This window comes from Lagenorhynchus albirostris, chromosome 10, assembly GCF_949774975.1.
Source record: "Lagenorhynchus albirostris chromosome 10, mLagAlb1.1, whole genome shotgun sequence".
Lineage (NCBI taxonomy): Eukaryota > Metazoa > Chordata > Mammalia > Artiodactyla > Delphinidae > Lagenorhynchus > Lagenorhynchus albirostris.
Window position 1 is genome coordinate 75,534,059 of NC_083104.1, and position 20,026 is coordinate 75,554,084.

The 20,026-nt window shown below is 36.2% G+C and overlaps 1 protein-coding gene across 2 annotated transcripts in view; it reads left to right on the forward strand.

Moving 5' to 3' along the window:
• The window catches only part of CD2AP (CD2 associated protein), a 106,292-nt gene that overhangs the window by 49,167 nt on the left and 37,099 nt on the right, over positions 1–20,026 (forward strand). For both annotated transcript variants that reach the window (XM_060163061.1, XM_060163063.1), the window contains exon 5: positions 2,983–3,103. In XM_060163061.1, the coding sequence (XP_060019044.1) occupies positions 2,983–3,103 (121 nt within the window). The remainder of the gene's footprint in view (positions 1–2,982; positions 3,104–20,026) is intronic.

A 20,026-nucleotide genomic window follows, 5' to 3' on the forward strand; every position in this document is an offset into this window, starting at 1 on the left:
TAGAAAAATGCTTTGTAAGAATATTCATTTGTTAAATTTATTTTTCCAGTTTCATTTTTTTTTTAATTTTAGGATACAGACTTTAAAATGGATCTTTAATGACTTAAAGTAAGGCTGTCTTATCTGTAGAAATAAAGCTTTATTCATCCTTGCTATGCCTGTATTTGTGTACTGAATTTGTATCTGTTGACTTTAAGAATAAAATAAGCTTTTTTTAGCTCAAGTTAATATAATCTAAGTAGCTAAGAATATAAACCTTTTCTCTGATTCTTAATTCACTTTAGGTACAAGCCATAAAAATAGAAGGATTTTTTACCTTTTGCATAGCAAAGGTATACGAAAGCAGAATGTTTTAAAAAGTTTTGTCTTGTTTGAATTATCACATTCAAATATTAACCCAAAAGCACTTTCCCTCATCTTAGTATCTTAGAATGAGATTTTAAAATATTAAAAAAAATAACCTTTCATATCTCTGCTTTTACCATTAAAGAAATATTAAAGTTTTATTTAGCAGCTAAAGATACCGTTTTCAAAGTATATGTTTTGATATCATGTATTGCCACTGAGATTGATTCTGTGTGCTAATATGTAATTTATCACTTGTTATGTTAAACTCCAATGTGTTTAGACAAAAGGCAGTTCTGGTTTATTTCTACCAGGTGGCAATAATAATAGTGTTTATCGAGCCTCTGTTATGTCTGAAGCACCATTCTAAGTGTTTCACACTTATTATTTCCTTTAAGTTTCTAAACAACCTAAGGAGATAGGAATTTTTACCCCTATTTTACAAACAAGAGATTGAATCACAGAGATAAGTGATTGGCTTATCTACTGTTGCTGCATGACACGCCATTCCAAATTTTGTGGCAAAAAACAACTGTTTCATTAGGTTTGTTAGTTGTGTGGGTCCAGAATTCAGATAGGGCACAGAGGGATGGCTTGTCTCTGCTCTGTGGTGTCTGGGGGCCTCAACTGGAAAGGTTCACAGTTGGGTACTGGTAGAATCATAGGAAGGCTCCTTCACTGACATGTCTAGTGTCTAGAAGCCTCAAAGCCCAGGACTCCCTATGGAAAGCCATTATGTAGCCTCTCCATTTGGCTTGGCTTTCTCACTGTATTGGGCTCTCAGGTGTCTCAGGATAGGAGGACTTATTACATGGCAGTTCAGGGCTCTAAGTGTAAGCATTTCAGTGAACACAGTGATAGCCTTTTATAATCCAACCTTGAAAGTGATAGTATCACTTTCACCACATTCTGTTGATTACAAGAAAGTCATAAGCCAGCAAGATTGAAGGGAGTGGGGACAAAGCCTGCCACTTAATCGGTGGGAGGACTGTCAAGATTACGTGTAGATGAGCATGTGGGTTAGGTGATCTTGTTTCAGGTATTTTTGTGCAAGTTCATATGTTCATTTGTTTTTGAGTCGGTGCTCTTTACCACTATACTACCCTGCCTTTTAAGAATTCCTTAATTAATAGGAATTTTATAGAGTTATTTACCCTAACTACCCAATTGCTGTCAATTTGGGATTTCAGGTATAGTTAACAGTTTGATGATGTTCCCTTAGTTGTACCCGTTCCAGTTTGTTCTACGTATTTCCATCACACCTGGTTTGAAGAACTCTCAATCCTTTGGTGCCTCCTTAAGTCTGCTAAAAATTCTAAACTCTTCATATTTACCGCCTTATATTTCTCTCTTAAATAGCATGTATTCTAGGCACCTCGTATTTCAGCTATATATTCCATTAATAAGTCCTTTATTTTTATGGTATCACATTTTTCACATGCTTTGCGTCTGGTAAACTCTCATTTAGCCTTAACTGTCCAGCTCTTTTGCCATTTGCTTTTAGGGGAGCGTTTTTTGATTCGTATATGCCTTTCCTTTGTGCTCCTACAGCATTTTGTTCACACTTTTGCTATAACACCTCTCACATTGTATTGTAACTATCTGCTCATTGTTTGTTTTCTTCTTTAGATTGTTTTATTCAAGGACAGAGACTTCTCATGTGCAAATTTGAATATTTTCCTATCAGTTAACACCATGACTTGTACATAGTGCCTGTTGGATGAATAACTTATTAAATTTTCCTTTGTAACTGTGATGAGATGAAAAAATTTTTTTTAATATTTTAAACAGAAAAAAGAACCTTTTCTAGCTATGATATTGCATGTACTGCTGTCAAGTAAATTTTGATAGTAAATAGTTTACTCTTTAAAAAATTATTTTTACTTAAGACCTCTTAGCATCCTTAGAAGAAATTATACATTTTTAAAATTATTAATATTATTAAATAACTTCATAACTTATTATTATTAAATAATAATAAGCCTCATTATTTGTGAATGTAAACATTTCTCTAAGGAGTTTCGTTCCTGAGAATATTTCTGGTTGGGGTTGGGAGTGTTCAGTTGAGCCTGGCATCTGGTCTTTTAAAAATAAGTGATTCTTTTTCATACTTGGGTTAAGACTCACTGTTCAAGTAAAATAGATAAATTACTTAGTAATTTTTTGTGCCATTTAGGAAGTTATATTCTTATATTCATAAAACTTTTTCCAAATCAGAAATTTTCAAATGCTTAAATAATGTATGTCATAACTACAGACAGAGGCTCCATAGTGTTTAAAACAGTGACATTGCAGAAGAGAGCTATCTTCTTGTTGCTGTTAATACATTATTCTTGGTTATCTGATACTTTCATGAAAATTACTTGCTTCATAGATTACAGTTGATCATAAATTCTCGTTGTTAAGTGTTGCAAAGTGCTATTGATATATGATTAATCCCATATATGATTAATCCAATCCACACAGATTTAATCTACTCAAAATATATTTTTTCCCTTTGTGTTTTCTTGTAGATTTAAAGGGATTATTTTGCATCACTAACTTTGTGCTCATTCACTTCTATAGCTCAGTTTTTCTGTGGGGGAAGTGAAAACTTAAGAGAAATTTTTATTATCTTTGAGTTGTGAACTCTTTCAGGTAGAAGAAGGCTGGTGGAGTGGAACCCTGAACAACAAGTTGGGACTGTTTCCCTCAAATTTTGTGAAAGAGTTAGAGGTAACAGATGATGGTGAAGCTCATGAAGCCCAGGATGATTCAGGTAGACTATTTAAAAAATTTGAGTAAAAAAAAAAAAAAAAAATTTGAGTAGATTTAAATAAACTTTATATTTTATCTAGTGTTTATTTTGTATTTTTTAAAACTCTAGTCTTACTTTTGAACTAAGAGCTTTATCTTATCTACCTTAAAAAAGCACTTTATGACAGGGACTTAAAGTGAGTATTTGCCTAAATATCTAGGCAAAGAATTTACTATTTTTCCTTCCAATGTCTGCTTCAACCTGAAGTAAACGTATAGTACCCTTATTATGAAACAATACTACTTATGTTATCTGATTTCTTTCCACTTAAGACCTACTTATATACAATTTTGCCCAGAGTTTGCAAATGGCTGAACTACTTCAGAAATAGTAGAAGTTTAAAAAAAATCTTCCTCTGGTTATTTTCTATATTCACATAATAGATTTTGTTTTCCATGTGCAGCCAGAATGTCATTTAAATTATTTTGTGATCTCTGTCATTTAGAGACTCACCTATAAATTAATCTTAAATTTGTTCACTGTTCAAAAGTACGATTGAAAAAGATTTTATCCCAAAGCTAGATTTAATTTTTTTTACGTCTGTGAATTGCTGTGGGATTTAGGAGAATTTTTTTTTTTTTAAGAGAAACTAAATTCATAAGTGATAGTGTAGGGATAAGTAGATCTTTTTCTTTATGGAAAAGTATGTGTAATGAGAATGTTCAGAGTTTTGTACTTGCATTAACTAGTATTATTTGGCAGTTTTATAATGGTTAGATAGATTCAGATATTGAGGTATAGACATACAACCTTAAGGTTGCCAGTATTGCCTTTTTTTTCAAAGACAGTGTAATGTCAAGATATGAAGACTATTGTTTTAGTCCATTAGGGCGGCTATAACAAAACACCACAGACTGGGTAGCATAAACAACAGAAATTTATTTCTCACAGTTCTGGAGGCTGGGAAGTCCAAGATCAAGGCGAGCCAGCATAGTTGAGTTCTAGTGAGGCCCTCTTCCTGATGCATGGTTGGTGACTTCTCACTTTGTCCTCACATGGTGGAAGAGGCAAGGGATCTCTCTGGAGCCTCTTTTGTAAGGCACTAATCCCATTCCTGAGGGTCCTGCCCTCATGACCTAATCACCTCTCAAAAGCCCCACCTCTTAATTTGTGGGGTTAGGATTTCAACATAGGAATTTTGCAGGGACACAAATTTGCAGACCATAGCAATTATATATCATTCAGAACAATGAGATGAAGTCTTAAGGTTGTCCAGACTGTTTCTGTACCTAGTACTTCATACTGCATTCCAGTGGACACTTCCATTTTTTAATCTATCTAGGATGTTGGGCTCCATGATGGCATGGAGTGTGGTTTGGTCATCTTTGCTTAACTGTAGTTTCTTAGTGTGCAAAATGGGAATAATAATTTTTACCTAAGAGGACTGTTCTGTGAACTAGCAAGATAGTTTCTAAGCATAATGCTTGCAACATTGCAGATTGTTTTGAACCTAGTTTCTTTTGCTTCTTTTTGTCAGTGCCTTCAATATTTTGAAATTAAGTAGGAAAGCATTATAAGGTTGTTATGTGTAGCAAATGCAATTTGTAAGCCTCAATGGTGAGGGAATAAATTTTAGAGGAAAAAATTAAATCATTTTACATTTGATAGATGGTAATATTAAACATAATTTATAAAAGGTATCTAGAAATCATTGTTGAGATAATTCCTGAAGTTTTTGTGATGCATTTTTAGTTCTACCATTTTAAACCTTATAAAGAAAGTTCTCTGAAATTTTTATCCTCATCCATAATTATGGTTTGTTTGCACATGAAAGATTTATGCAGTTTTTTTCTCCTTCTTCTCAAGAAAGTGTTGAGCTTTGAAAAAAGTCAAGTAATGAAATGGTAGAATAGGGCATGAAATGATAGAGCAAGCTCACAGACATCTAGGTTTAGAGCTACAAAGTCCCAGTACCACCCTCTCATTCTGTAACAGAGAAACCTAAAACTTTTAGAAATTACCACTTAATATTACTCTACATACATATTCTTAGAAGACTCAAGACTTCTAAGAATTTTCTGTTTCTGATCTCATTCTTGTGTACTTTTGCTCACTACCTCTCACTTTATGGGTCCATCCTTTAAACTGCAGTACAGTGATTTTTTTTTTTTTGAAACTTTTTTTTTAACTTGGAGCAACACTGCAAAAATAGAGAGGTCCCATAGTACCCTTTATCCAGATTCACCACCAATTGTTAACATTTTGCCTCATTTGCTAATTTATTACTCAATTTCTATTTAACAATCTGGGTGGAGGGCTTCCCTGGTGGCGCAGTGGTTGGGAGTCCGCCTGCTGATGCAGGGAACACGGGTTCGTGCCCTGGTCCGGGAAGATCCCACATGCCGCGGAGCGGCTGGGCCCGTGAGCCATGGCCGCTGAGCCTGCGCATCCGGAGCCTGTGCTCCGCAACGGGAGAGGCCACAACAGTGAGAGGCCCGCGTACCGCAAAAAAAAAAAAATCTGGGGGTCTTTTTTTCCTTTACATTTAAGTACTTCAGTGTGTATTTCCTAAGAACAAGGGCAGTCTCTTATAACTACAGTACAGTTATCAAAATCAAGATATTTAATATTACCAATACTGTTTAATTCACAGTCCATATACAGAATTCTTAATTGTTCTAGTATACTTTACATAGCTATTTTTTTCTCCTAGACAAGACCATGCAGAAAATTTATTTGTTTCTTTTGTTTAGAATAGATCCCCAACCTTTCTCTGTTTTTCTTGACCTTGACATTTTTAAAGAGTTTAGGCTAGTTATTTTGTATAATGGATTCCAGTTTGGAGTTTCAGGTTATATTTTACTGATAGGGCTATAGAATGATGATGTCTCATTGTATTGTATGGAGGACACATGTGCTTTGTGTCTTTTATTACTGGTGATGTTAAATTTGATTACTTGGTTAAAGCTGTGCTGCTACTGTAAGTTTACTGTTTTTTTCCTTCTAATTGATAAGTGTCTTGTGGGGAGGTACCTTGAGATTACGTAAATATCTTATTCCTCATCAGACTTTCACTCAGCAGTTAAAGCATCCACAGATAAATTTTGCCTGAATCAGTTTTTACTGTGATAGTTGCAAAATGATGATTTTCTAATTCCATCATCCCATCTGTTTATTATTTGACATTCTTCTATAGAGAAGAATTTTGCTTTCTCCCCAGTTGTTTTTTTTTTTTTTAAATCAGCGCGGACTCATCAGTTGTTTCTTTTTTATTCACTAGGTATTAATCTATTATTGCCATTATTATTTATTTTGATACTGCCAGGTTTGGCCAGTGAGAGAGCCTTCAAACTAGTTTCTGTGACATTTAAAAAAATTAACCTTATTGGAAATACAATTTACATACAGTAAACTGTGTATATGTAAAATATACAATTTGATGATTTTGACAACTGTATACAACCATGAAAACCACTACCACAATAAATGTACAGGACATTTCTATCATCTTTATGATGCCTTGTAAACTGAGCCCTTAAACTATGTACAAAATTTAAAGTCCATATGGAACCACTAGCAAAAGACAAATTTAAATTTGGATGTAGTTCATTACTTTCATAATTATAAAACTTTGGGCATTCCTTGCAGCATTCAGCCTTCTTTGAATTTTAGTAACCTTGCAGAATCATATCTGTTAAAAATGTACTTCCTTGCTTGCTTAACCCCTTTCCAATAGCAGTGCATTCTAAATGTGGAGCTTTGTGATTATGGGGTGGGAAGTCAGTGGTTGAAGTACACTGTAATTCCTTTTTTTTTTTAACTCTAATTTTTAGGCAGAAAGTTTTTGCATATTGATGTAAATGCCAGGAAGTGAGTACTTTATAAGGTCTTAAGAACTTTAGTGATAAAGGCATAGAGTCCTTTAAGTTTTAATGTAAGAGTTTGATATCTTATGCATTATGACTTAGAGAATTCATGTCCACTATTCCTGTGTCCTAACAAAATATAACATCTTCTATGTATAACTGGTGTTTTGATAGTCTTTTTTAGTCAGTAAAATGGTGTATGTTTCTGGTAACTGTTATAAGAATTACCAACTGTACATAATAAATTCTTTAATTTGTTTTTTGCTTATAGTATTAGAATGCCATATCCACTGCATTTGTTTATTTTACATAGTTTCTTCTTACACTCCTTTACATTTAGTAGAGCTCTTCTCTTCTTTTAATAAATAAACTGAAGTATATAGGATGATGTTCATGGTTTGACTGGTTAAATTCTAGCTATTACTGCTAAGAAGGTAATTCTGACTCTAGGCAGTAGGTTGACAGTATTACCTGAGCCTTAGGGTAATTTATTTTTATGCCCTCAGTTTTCATTGAAGAACGGTGGTATAAAAGCTATAAAAAAAAGCCCCTATTATATTTAGGAATGTGGTAAACTTATAATCTATTCTGTTACTCAGTGGTTTCTATATAAAATCTCAAGATTAGTATCTTTTTAGTAGTCAATTTCAGGAAAAGCTTTGCTTCTCTAGGGAAGTGTGATGTTTCTGTTTTTATAATGAAATGACTGCCCTTTAATTTTGTTAAATATTCTTAGCCTTTCTTGTTTAGAGTGTCTTTTTGTCACCTTTCAGATTCCACTTATTTCCTAAGTAGGACTTGCTTTCAGTTTTCCTTCTTTTTAATAAAGCCAGTGACTATATCTACTGGTATTTTATCCCTTGTTAAGTCTTCTCCCCACATTAAGCCTATAAAAATCTCCATTTTTGGACTTCCGTGGTGGTGCAGTGGTTAAGAATCCGCCTGCCAATGCGGGGGACACGGGTTCAAGCCCTGGTCCGGGAAGATCCCACATGCCATGGAGCAACAAAGCCAGTGCGCCACAACTACTGAGCCCACGTGCCACAACTACTAAAGCCTGTGCGCCAGAGCCTGTGCTCCGCAACAAAGAGAAACCACCACAATTAGAAGCCCGCACACCACATCAAAGAGTAGCCCCCGCTTACCGCAAACAGAGAAACCTGCTCACAGCAACGAAGACCCAACGTGGCCAAAAATAAATAAATAAATTTATTAAAAAAAAAAAATTTCCAGTTTGATGTCTAAACAGGCATCTTGAACTAAGATGGTCAAAACTGATCTTCTTCTGTACAGTCTTCTTCATCTGAGCTAATGGCAACTCCATCCTTCTTTTACTTAGACCAAAGAATTGGATTCACCTTTTACTCTTCGTAATACCACACTCTATACTTGATTCAGTAACAGACTGTGTCACCTACTAAATAAATGTACAGAATCTGTTTTCTTTTACCACCTCAACAGCTGCTACCCTGGTGTAAGTTACCTTTTCCTGTATAATTGCAATAGTCTGTTATTTGCTATTACCTCCCTACTGAATGTTAAAGTGCTTACCTTCCAGTAGCTGTCCATTTTACTTAGAGTAAAAGCCAAAGTCTTCTTAAATTGGCTATAGAACCCTCCAAGACCTGGCACCACCAAATGTCTCCCCCCCCCGCCTCTCTGACTTTATCTCCTACTTAACCATCCCCTTTGTTCTCATTAGTCTTCTTACTGTTTTTAAAGATGTCAGGAACATTTCTGTCTCACAGCCTTTGTACTTGCTGTATACATTTGCCCTGAATGTTCTTTGAGATATCCTTAATGGCTTTCAGTTTGATTTCAGGATTCTCCTCAGAAATCACCTTTTCAGTGAGGCCTTTCCTAATAGCTCTGTATAAAACAGCAAAAAGCTTCTATCTTCCATTCTTTAATTCCCTTATCTTCTTTGATACATTTGTTATTATTTCTTATTTATTTTCTTATTGTCTGTCTACCCCCATAGTAGAATATAGATTTTGTTTTGTTCACTGCTGCATACCTAGTTTCTAAAACAGTGTCGCAGTATTGCTCAGTGGATGAATGAATGCATAGTGGTTTGAGGTGTACAGAGAACTTTTCAAATACTTTGTCATGTTAAATCCTCATAATTTTTGAAGTTAGCGTCACCTCCACTTTAAAGGTGAAGAAATTATAACTCAGATTATTTAACCACCAAGTGGTAAAATCACAACTGGAATTCTCTTCTTCGGATCTTTTTACTTTACTATTTTATTTAACATATGGGGGTGAGGCTGTTAGGTAATTCTCACTGTTTTAGCTCATGTGTTTGCATGTCAGTCATGCCTATAGAACTGTCTTTTCATGTACTTTCACCCCTGTGAGAAATATGAGCAGTAATATGTGGGTTCGATGGCATTTCCCATGGACTCAGTGCATTCCCAGATCTGAAATTTAAAAGTTGAAGTGAAATTCTAAATATAAATACTATTATTTAGTTAGTTCAACATTCGTATGTTTGTTCATTCAGTATATTGAGTGCTTATTGTTGAGCATATCGTGCATGTTTATGGGAATACAATGATGAGCAACATAGTCATGATTATTCCCCATATTTGAAGCTTTTGGTCCATGGAGAAAGAAAAGAATATTAGACAAGTGATTATAATTCAGCATGAGAAATATTTGTGGCAGGAAGATTCAGGGTGCTATAGATGTGTAAAGAGCTAACTCAGACTGAGAAGGATATAAGGGAATGCGCCCCATAGGAAGTTAAAGATTGAGATCTCAGAATGGGTACGAGATCCCTAGGCAGGTTTGTGGCAGAGGGTAAAGAATGAGCAGAGCAGTTTCAAGATCCTGAAAGAGATTCAATTCAGAGGGATTATAGAGTGTATAGTTGGATGTGGTAAGTTTTGAGGCTAGAGAAATTGTTGGGTCAGGCTTAAGAAGGCATTACAGGACTGGTAGTCAAGTCACAGAGAAGCCTTAGAGAAATGATCAGATTACTTTATTTATATAAATTTATTTTATTTATTTTTTGGCTGCTTTGGGTCTTTGTTGCTGCGCATGGGCTTTTCTCTAGTTGTGGCGAGCGGGGGCTACTCTTCGTTGCAGTGGGCGGGCTTCTCATTGCGGTAGCTTCTTTTTTTGTGGAGCATGGGCTCTAGACATGTGGGCTCAGTAGTTGTGACTCGTGGGCTCTGGAGCGCAGACTCAGTAGTTGTGGCGCACAGGCTTAGTTGCTCTGCAGCATGTGGCATCTTCCCGGACCAGGGCTCAAACCCATGTCCCCTGCACTGGCAGGCGGATTCTGAACCACTATGCCACCAGGGAAGCCCCAGATTACCTTTTAGATAGAGTGGTTTGGTTGCAGTGTGAAGAGTGGATTGGAGGAGAATAAGATTGGGGTAGCGAGACCAGTTGAGAATGTTTTGATAATTTAGGTAGAAATAGTATTAACCTAAACTAGAGAAGTGATCATGTGAATGGAGAAACACAGGTAGCATTCCTGTGCTAAATAGGCGGTATAAAGAACTGCACCTTGTGATGATGGGATGATGGGGAATAACTGAGAAAGAAGAGTTGAGGCTACCAGATCTTTGGTCAGTAAGCTGGGTAGATGATGTCTTTTGCAGAGAAGGGATAATTTTTGGGAGAAGATGATGAATTCACTTTTGGAGATGTTGACTTTGAGTCCTGTGGGGGTGTCAGGGCATCCAAGTGAAGATATCTGGTAGTCGGTTGTATGTGTGTGTCTGAAACCTTGAAAAGAAATTTGGGGTGGATGTCCAAAATTGAGGCTTGAAAGTATGTTAGGTGATACAAGAAACCATGGAGTTGGATGAGATTACCTAGGGAGGATGTCTAGGGTGAAAAAGGAATACAGCCTAAGATAGAATCCTGCGTAGCAACATTTATGGTCTAGGCCAAGACAGAGTAACTGAAAAGAAGACCAAGAAGGCACAGAGAGAGAGCCAGGAGGCAACCTGTGAGTGAGTGGTCATCATGGGAAGGGAGTGTTTCAGGGAGGACATGGACAGTAGTGTCAGATGATGCTGCAAGGTTAAATAAGATAAGTAAGGTAAGAAATAAAATGTAATCCTGATTTAGAGTTGAAGAAATCATTAATGACCTGGACAAAAGCAGTGAAGAGAGGTGATTGGTAAGTGTAAAGCAGTGTAGCAACATATACTCCAGAATGTTTTCCTTCTTTTCTTAAGAAGGAAAAGTCTTGATCATTTTCAAATGCTAATGGCAGAGGACAAGTAGAGGGGGAGAAGCTGAAGATGCAAATTCAGAAGAATGGGACTTATCAGCAGAACAGGATTTACTCAGGAGGTGGGAGGAAATGAGATTTACATTATAGGTATCATGTACCTCCAATTTATTGGAGGTACTTCAGAGTTAGTGCCCAGAAGCTGAGGGCGAGATAATCTGACTTTTAATTTCTTCTATAAGAAAGGAGAGAAGCGAAGAATGAGGTGCAGAGTGAAGAGGTCAGAATTTTGAGAAGACTAAAAAGGTCCCAACAGGGATTGTTAAATGTTTTGAGCCATGTATACCTCTGGGCTTTACCGGGCTACTAGAGGGATACATTGCACAAAATGTTTAAGAAACTCTGGTAGATTGTTCTTTAGGAGTTCTCGTGTCTTATGTTCATTCTCTTCGGAGGAGTCAATCTGAGGTTTCATTTCATTATTCAGGCTCTGAAAAGGAAGATGATGCTTATTGCTAGTGGGGCACAGGATCCTTGTAGAATGGTGATGGACCCTGGGTGTGCTAAAGGTGGTGGATAGAAATTTGGTGATCTGCAGCCTAGTCTCCAGGAGTTAAGATGGTGCACAATTTACTTTGGTCTCTAATCTCACATTAGCTTTCACCTTGCACTCCTTCTCCTGGTGAGCAGCTTTGTAAGGAAGAATGTTCTGGGGCTTCAGTGCTTTTACTGGTAATATGTTATATGAGTCTTTACAAGTTGTTGTTAGAGCCAGATGCTCTTTCTAAATGATTCTTTTTAGGAACTAAGGAATACAGATTTTAAGTCCATAACACACAAACAACATTTTCTTAGGAAATGCAGGAGTATCATAAAAATCTTTGAATGATGGTGAAAGATATTCTTCTCTGGAGTAAAAAGAGGGGGAATTTATGCCAGCAACTAAAGTATATTCCAAGTTCTTCTACTTGGTTTACATGTTTTACCTTAATGTAAGACCCATTCACTTTAATAGTGAACTTGGATTGCTTCCATTAAGTGCTTTGTATTTTCATCAGGTTTCTTACTTTATATTATTTTTCTTTAGCACTCAGTGTAGTTCACATAATGATTCTTGTTTGTTTGTTTTTTTCAAAAAGTAGTTGTATTTTGGGGCTCTTGGTGGTTTTAAGTCATTTTATATGGAGGTGCAAGTCATCAAGTAGTTTTTGCTGTAGAGATTTCATGAGAAAGGGAGGAAGGGAGAGTTTTAGGTTTAATAGGAAGATTTGCTGTTACGTTTTATGACTGACAGTGCCATACATAAGATGCAAATATAATTTTTTTTAAAGCTTAGCAATGCAAGGACAATCTCTGATGGATAAAACATGGGCATAAAAATATTAGAAATACCTTATAGGGTAAGATTTCTGTTTTGTCTGATTTTGAGACCTTCTGTTTACCCTTTCTCTCCATTCTTTTGTTCTTTTCTCCTCCTTTGTCCCTGCCTTCTCCCCCGACCCTCTGCTTTCTTCCTTCTAGTGTCTATGTTGCCCTTTTATTTTTTGCTCCTTCTATGTGATCATGCTCTTTCCCACTTGAATAGTTTTCAATAATACATCTTTAAACTTGTTAAAAGTAATAGGCCCTGAGCCAGGCACTGTTTTAAGTGCTTTACAGGAATCAACTGATTTAATTCTCAAAGCAATCCTATGAAGTATCCCATTTTGCAGGTGAAGAAACTGGGCATATACAGTGGGAGAGGTGAGCTATGGATCGAGAAGGTTTAACTGTAGAGTTCAAAAGCAATTAGCCTATCCATTAGTACTAGATAATTGAAATATCTATGCATTTATTTTAATGATACATGCTTTAGTGACTGTAGTAAAGTTTAGAATCACTAAATCTATAAGAAACTGTTTATTTTATGGCTATAATCAAATACTCAAACTGATAATTGCACCTTAGAATCATCTGCTGATTCATAATTGAATTATCAAAAATCTTTACACAGGAGGTGTAGTCAAGATGGCATACTAGGAGGACGCGGAATTCGTGTCTCCTCACAACTAGGGCACCTACCAGGCACCCGTGGTAGACCACAGACACCTAAGGGTATGGGAGGAAACCCCAGTGACTGGTGATCTCTCCTTTTGGCTTGTTCTCCCCTCCCCGCCCCCTTTTTTTCTTTTTTCTGCTGTGGTTTTATTTTACCTTGTTGCAGTTGTTTCAATTATAGTTTTATTTTTCCTAATATACTTTTTACCTTTCTATTTTATTGTTTTTTATTCTTTGATATCGTACTGCTCCTTTTTTTCTTTCTTCCCTTTTTTTTTTTTTTTAACGACACAATGAAGCGTGCAGGATCTTGGTTCCCAGGCCAGAGGTCGGGCCCAAGCTCCTGTGGTGGGAGCTCCGAGTCCAAACCACTGGACTAACAGAGAACCTTAGATCCCAGGGAATACCAATTAGAGTGAGGTCTCCCAGAAGTCCTCATCTCAGCACCAAGACCCAGCTCTATCTTACTGCCTGCAAACTCCAGTGCTGGACGTCTCAGGCCAAACAACCAGTAAGACAGGAATATAGCACCACCCATCAAAAAAAAAAAAGAAACGACAAAAAAAATATGTTACAGACAAAGGAGCAACATAAAAATCTACAAGACCAAATAAATGAAGACAAAATAGGCAACCTACCTGAAAAAGAATTCAGAGTAATGAGAGTAAAGGTGATCTAAAATCTCAGAAAGAGAATGGAGAAAATACAAGAAACATTTAACGAGGATCTAGAAGAACTAAAGAGCAAACAGTGGTGAACAACACAATTACTGAAATTAAAAATACTCTAGAAGTAATCAATAGCAGAATAATTGAAGCAGAAGAAAGGATAAGTGAGCTGGAAGATAAAATGGTAGAAATAACAGCCAGGGAGCAGAATAAATAAAAAAAGAATGGAAAGAATTGAGGATAGTTTCAGAGACCTCTGGGAAAACATTAAATGCACCAACATTTGAATTTTAGGGGTCCCAGAAGAGTAAGAGAAAAAAAACGGTCTCAGAAAATATTTGAAGGGATTATAGTCGAAAACGTCCCTAACGTGGGAAGGGAAATAGTCAAGTCCAGGAAGCACAGAGAGTACCATACAGGATAAACCCAAAGAGAAACATGCTGAGACACATAGTAATCAAACTATCAAAAATTAAATACAAAGAAAAAATATTAAAAGCAGCAAGGGAAAAGCAACAAATAGCATACAAGGGAATCCCCATAAGGTTAACAGCTGATCTTTCAGCAGAAACTCTGCAAGCCAGAAGGGAGTGGCAGGACATATTTAAAATGATGAAAGGGAAAAACCTACAACCAAGATTACTCTACCCAGCAAAGATCTTGTTCAGATTCAATGGAGAAATTTACAGATAAGCAAAAGTTAAGAGAATTCAGTACCACCAAACCAGCTTTACAACAAACGGTAAAGGAACTTCTCTAGGCAGGAAACACAAGAGAAGGAAAAGACCTACAAAAACAAACCCAGGGCTTCCCTGGTGGTGCAGTGCTTGAGAGTCCGCCTGCCGATGCAGGGGACGTGGGTTCGTGACCCAGTCCAGGAGGATCCCACATGCCGCGGAGTGGCTAGGCCCGTGAGCCATGGCCGCTGAGCCTGCGTGTCCGGAGCCTGTGCTCCGCAGCGGGAGAGGCCACAGTGGTGAGAGGCCCACGTACCGCAAAAAAAAAAAAAAAAAAAACCCAAAACAATTAAGAAAATGGTCATAGGAACATATATATTGATAATTACCTTAAATATATACAAAAACAAGACCCATACAACTGCTGTCTACAAAAGACCCACTTCAGACCTAGGGACGCATAAAGACTGAAAGTGAGAGGATGGAAAAAGATATTCCATGCAAATGGAAATCAAAAGAAAGCTGGAGTAGCAATTCTCATATCACACAAAATAGACTTTAAAATAAAGACTATTACAAGAGACAAAGAAGGACACTACATAATGATCAAGGGGTCAATCCAAGAAGAAGATATAACAATTGTAAATACTGATGTACCCAAATAGGAGCACCTCAATACATAAGGCAAATGCTAACAGCCATAAAAGGGAAAATCGACAGTAACACAATCATAGTAGGGGACTTTAACACCCCACTTTCACCAATGGACAGATCAGCCAAAATGAAAATAAATAAGGAAACACAAGCTTTAAAAGACACATTAAACAAATGGGCTTAATTGATATTTATACGATATTCCATCCAAAAACAACAGAATACACTTTCTTCTCAAGTGCTCATGGAACATTGTCCAGGATAGATCATATCATGGGTCACAAATCAAGCCTTGGTAAATTTAAGAAAATTGAAATCGTATCAAGTATCCTTTCCGACCACAATGCTATGAGACTACATACCAATTATGGGAAAAAAATCTGTAAAAAATACAAACACATGGAGGCTAAACAATACACTACTAAATAACCAAGAGATCACTGAAGAAATCAAAAAATACCTAGAAACAAATGACAGTGAAAACACGATGACCCAAAACCTGTGGGATGCAGCAAAAGCAGTTCTATAAGGGAAGTTTACAGCAGTACAATCCTACCTCAAGAAACAAGGAACATCTCAAATAAATAACCTAACCTTACACCTAAAGCAATTAGAGAAAGAAGAACCAAAAATCCCCAAAGTTGAGGAAGGAAAGAAATCATAAAGATCAGATCAGAAATAAATGAAAAAGAAATGAAGGAAACAGTAGCACTGATCAATAAAACTAAAAGCTAATTCTTTGAGAAGATAAACAAAATTGATAAACCATTAGCCAGATTCACCAAGAAAAAAAGCGAGAAGAGTCAAATCACTAGAATTAGAAATGAAAAAGGAGAAGTAACAACTGACACTGCAGAAATACAAAGGATAATGAGAGATTACTACAAGCAATTATATGCTAATAAAATGGACAACCTGGAAGAAATGGACAAATTCTTAGAAAAGCACAACCTTCCGAGCCTGAATCAGGAAGAAATAGAAAATATAAACAGACCAATCACAAGCACTGAAATTGAAACTGTGATTAAAAATCTTCCAACAAACAAAAACTCAGGACAAGATGGCTTCACAGGCGAATTCTATCAAACATTTAGAGAAGAGCTAACACCTGTCCTTCTCAAACTCTTCCAAAATATAGTAGAGGGAGGAACACTCCCAAACTCATTATACGAGGCCACCATCACCCTGATACCAAAACCAGACAAAGATGTCACAAAAAAAGAAGACTACAGGTCAATATCTCTGATGAACATAGGTGCAAAAATCCTCAACAAAATACTAGCAAACAGAATCCAACAGCACATTAAAAGGATCATACACCATGATCAAGTGGGGTTTATCCCAGGAATGCAAGGATTCTTCAATATAGGCAAATCAATCGATGTGATACACCATATAAACAAATTGAAGGAGAAAAATCATATGATAATCTAATAGATTCAGTAAAAGCTTTTGACAGAATTCAATACCTATTTATGATAAAAACTCTCCAGAAAGTAGGCATAGAGGGAACCTACCTCAACATAATAAAGGCCATATATGACAGACCCACAGCCAGCATCGTTCTCAATGGTGAAAAACTGAAAAAACTGAAACCATTTCCTCTAAGATCAGGAAGAAAACAAGGTTGCCCACTCTCATCACTGTTATTGAAGATAGTTTTGGAAGTTTTAGCCACAGCAATCAGAGAAGAAAAAGAAATGGAATCCAAATCGGAAAAGAAGAAATAAAACTGTCACTGTTTGCAGATGACGTGATACTATACATAGAGAATCCTGACGATGCCACCAGAAAACTACTAGAGTAGCAGGATACAAAATTAATGCACAGAAATCTCTTGCATTCCTATACACTAATGATGAAAAATCTTAAAGTGAAATTAAGGAAACACTCCCATTTACCATTGCAACAAAAAGAATAAAATACCTAGGAATAAACCTACCTAAGGAGACAAAAGACCTGTATAAGACACTGATGAAAGAAATTGAAGATGATACAAACAGATGGAGAAATATACCATGTTCTTGGATTGGAAGAATCAACATTGTAAAAATGACTATACCAACCAAAGCAATCTACAGATTCAGTGCAATCCCTATCAAACTACCAATGGCATTTTTCACAGAACTAGAACAAAAAATTTCACAATTTGTATGGAAACACAAAAGACACCTAATAGCCAAAACAATCTTGAGAAAGAAAAACAGAACTGGAGGAATCAGGCTCCTGGACTTCAGACTATACTACAAAGCTACAGTAATCAAGGCACAGAAACAGAAATATAGATCAGTGGAACAGGATAGAAAGCCCAGGGATAACCCCATGCACATATGGTCACCTTATTTTTGTTAAAGGAGGCAAGAATATACAATGGAGAAAAGGCAGCCTCTTCAGTAAGTGGTGCTAGGAAAACTGGACAGCTACATGTAAAAGAACAAAATTACAATACTCCCTAACACCATACACAAAAATAAACTCAAAATGGATTAAAGACCTAAATATAAGGCCAGGCACTGTAAAATTCTTAGAGGAAAGCATAGGCAGAACACTCTGACATAAATCACAGCAAGGTCCTTTTTGACCCACCTCCTAGAGAAATGGAAATAAAAACAAAAATAAGCAAATGGGACCTAATGAAACTTAAAAGCTTTTGCACAGCAAAGGGCACCATAAAAAGACAAAAAAAAAAAAAACCCCTCAGAATGGGAGAAAATATTTGCAAACAAAGCAACTGACAAAGGATTAATCTCCAAAGTATACAAGCAGGTCATGCAGCTCAATATCAAAAAAAACAAACAATACAACGCAGAAATGGGCAGAAGACCTAAATAGACATTTCTCTAAAGAAGATATACAGATTGCCAATAAACACATGGAAAGATGCTCAACATCACTAATCATTAGAGAAATGCAAATCAAAACTACAATGAGTTATCATCTCACAGTGGTCAGAATGGCCATCATCAAAAAGCCTACAAACAATAAATGTTGGAGAGGGTGTGGAGAAAAGGGAACCCTCTTGCACTGTTGGTGGGAATGTAAATTGATAAAGCCACTATGGAGAACAGTATGGAGGTTCCTTAAAAACTAAAAATAGAACTACCGTATGACCCCGCAATCCCACTACTGGGCATATACGCTGAGAAAACCATAATTCAAAAAGAGTCATGTACCACAATGTTCTTTGCAGCACTATTTACAGTAGCCAGCACATGGAAGCAGCCTAAGTGTCTATCAACAGATGAATGGATAAAGAAGTTGTGGTACATATATACAATGGAGTATTACTCAGCCATAAAAAGAAACGAAATTTAGTTATTTGTAGGGAGGTGGATGGACCTAGAGTCTTTCATATAGTTAAGTAAGTTCAGAAAGAGAAAAACAAATACCATATGCTAACATATATACGGAATCTAAAAAAAAAAAAAGGTTCTGATGAATGTAGGGGCAGGATAGGAATAAAGACACAGACGTAGAGAATGAACTTGAGGACATGGGGAGGGGGAAGGGTAAGCTGGAATGAAGTGAGAGACTAGCACTGACACATATACACTACCAAATGTAAAATAGATAGCTAGTGGGAAGAGCTGCATGTCATAGGGAGATCAGCTTGGTGCTTTGCGACCACCTAGAGGAATGGGATAAGGAGGATTTGAGGGAGGGGATATGGGGATATATGTATACGTATAGCTGATTCACTTTGTTATACAGCAGAAACTAACACAACACTGTAAAGCAATTATACTCCAATAAAGATGTTAAAAAGAGGAAAAAAATCTTCACACAAAGAAAATTCCCTATGTGGTTTTCACTCCTGAATTCTGTCAAGCATTTAATCTTCCACAAATTCTTTCAGATTTCTTAGGTCTGTATGACTTTAGGAATTATAACACTTTATGTCATGAAGATAAACATAGAAATCCTCAACAAAATATTAGCACATCAAATCTAGCGAAATATATAAATGTTAATACATTATGACTAATGCGGTTTATTCTATGCATTCAAAAGTTGATATAATCTAACATATTAAAAAGTTTAAAGGAGAAAAACCATATGGTCATCTCAGTAGATGCAGAAAGATTTTTACGTATTCAACACTTACGATAAAAACTCTTCATAATAGCAACAGAAGGGAACTTTCTAAATTGGATAAAGTTCATCTATGAAGAACCAGCTGATGTTCTTAATGGTAGGTAAATAGTGATATACCTGTCTGATGGAATACCTATTAGTGATAAAAAGGAATGAAGTGTTGATGCATGGAACACATATTATACTTAGCAAAAGTAGGAGACACAAAAGACTTATGTGCTGTATGTTTAATTTATATGAAACTTTTAAAAAGGACATATCTATACTGACGGAATGAAGATCTGAAGTTTCTTGAGACTTGAGGGTAGTAAGAATTGACTGGGATCGTGTGTAAGTGTCCTTTTCAGGGTGACAGGGATATTCTGTATCTGGATTATTGTGGTTACATGGTGCATACATTTGTCAAAAATTATTGTAATATCCATTTAAAAATGGGTTCATTTTATTGTATGTAAACTTTGAGTAAAATTTATTTAAAAATGTATCACCAAAAATATATGTGGCTTGGGCTAACGTTGCAAGTGGTTAGGGTAGATCACTGTACTTGTTAGCATTGCATTTCTTAAGTTCATAAAAGTAGTTTCTGTTAACTTATTCTCAGATAGTTTCAAATGTGTGATTAGAGGCTTTTGTTGTCTGAGTCATTATGTTAAAATATTTAGGACTGGTTTTGGGGTCATCTGGAATTCAGTTCAAATGTTGGCTTTGTTACTACTTGTATGGCCTTGGGAAAGTTCTGAATAACTGCCCAT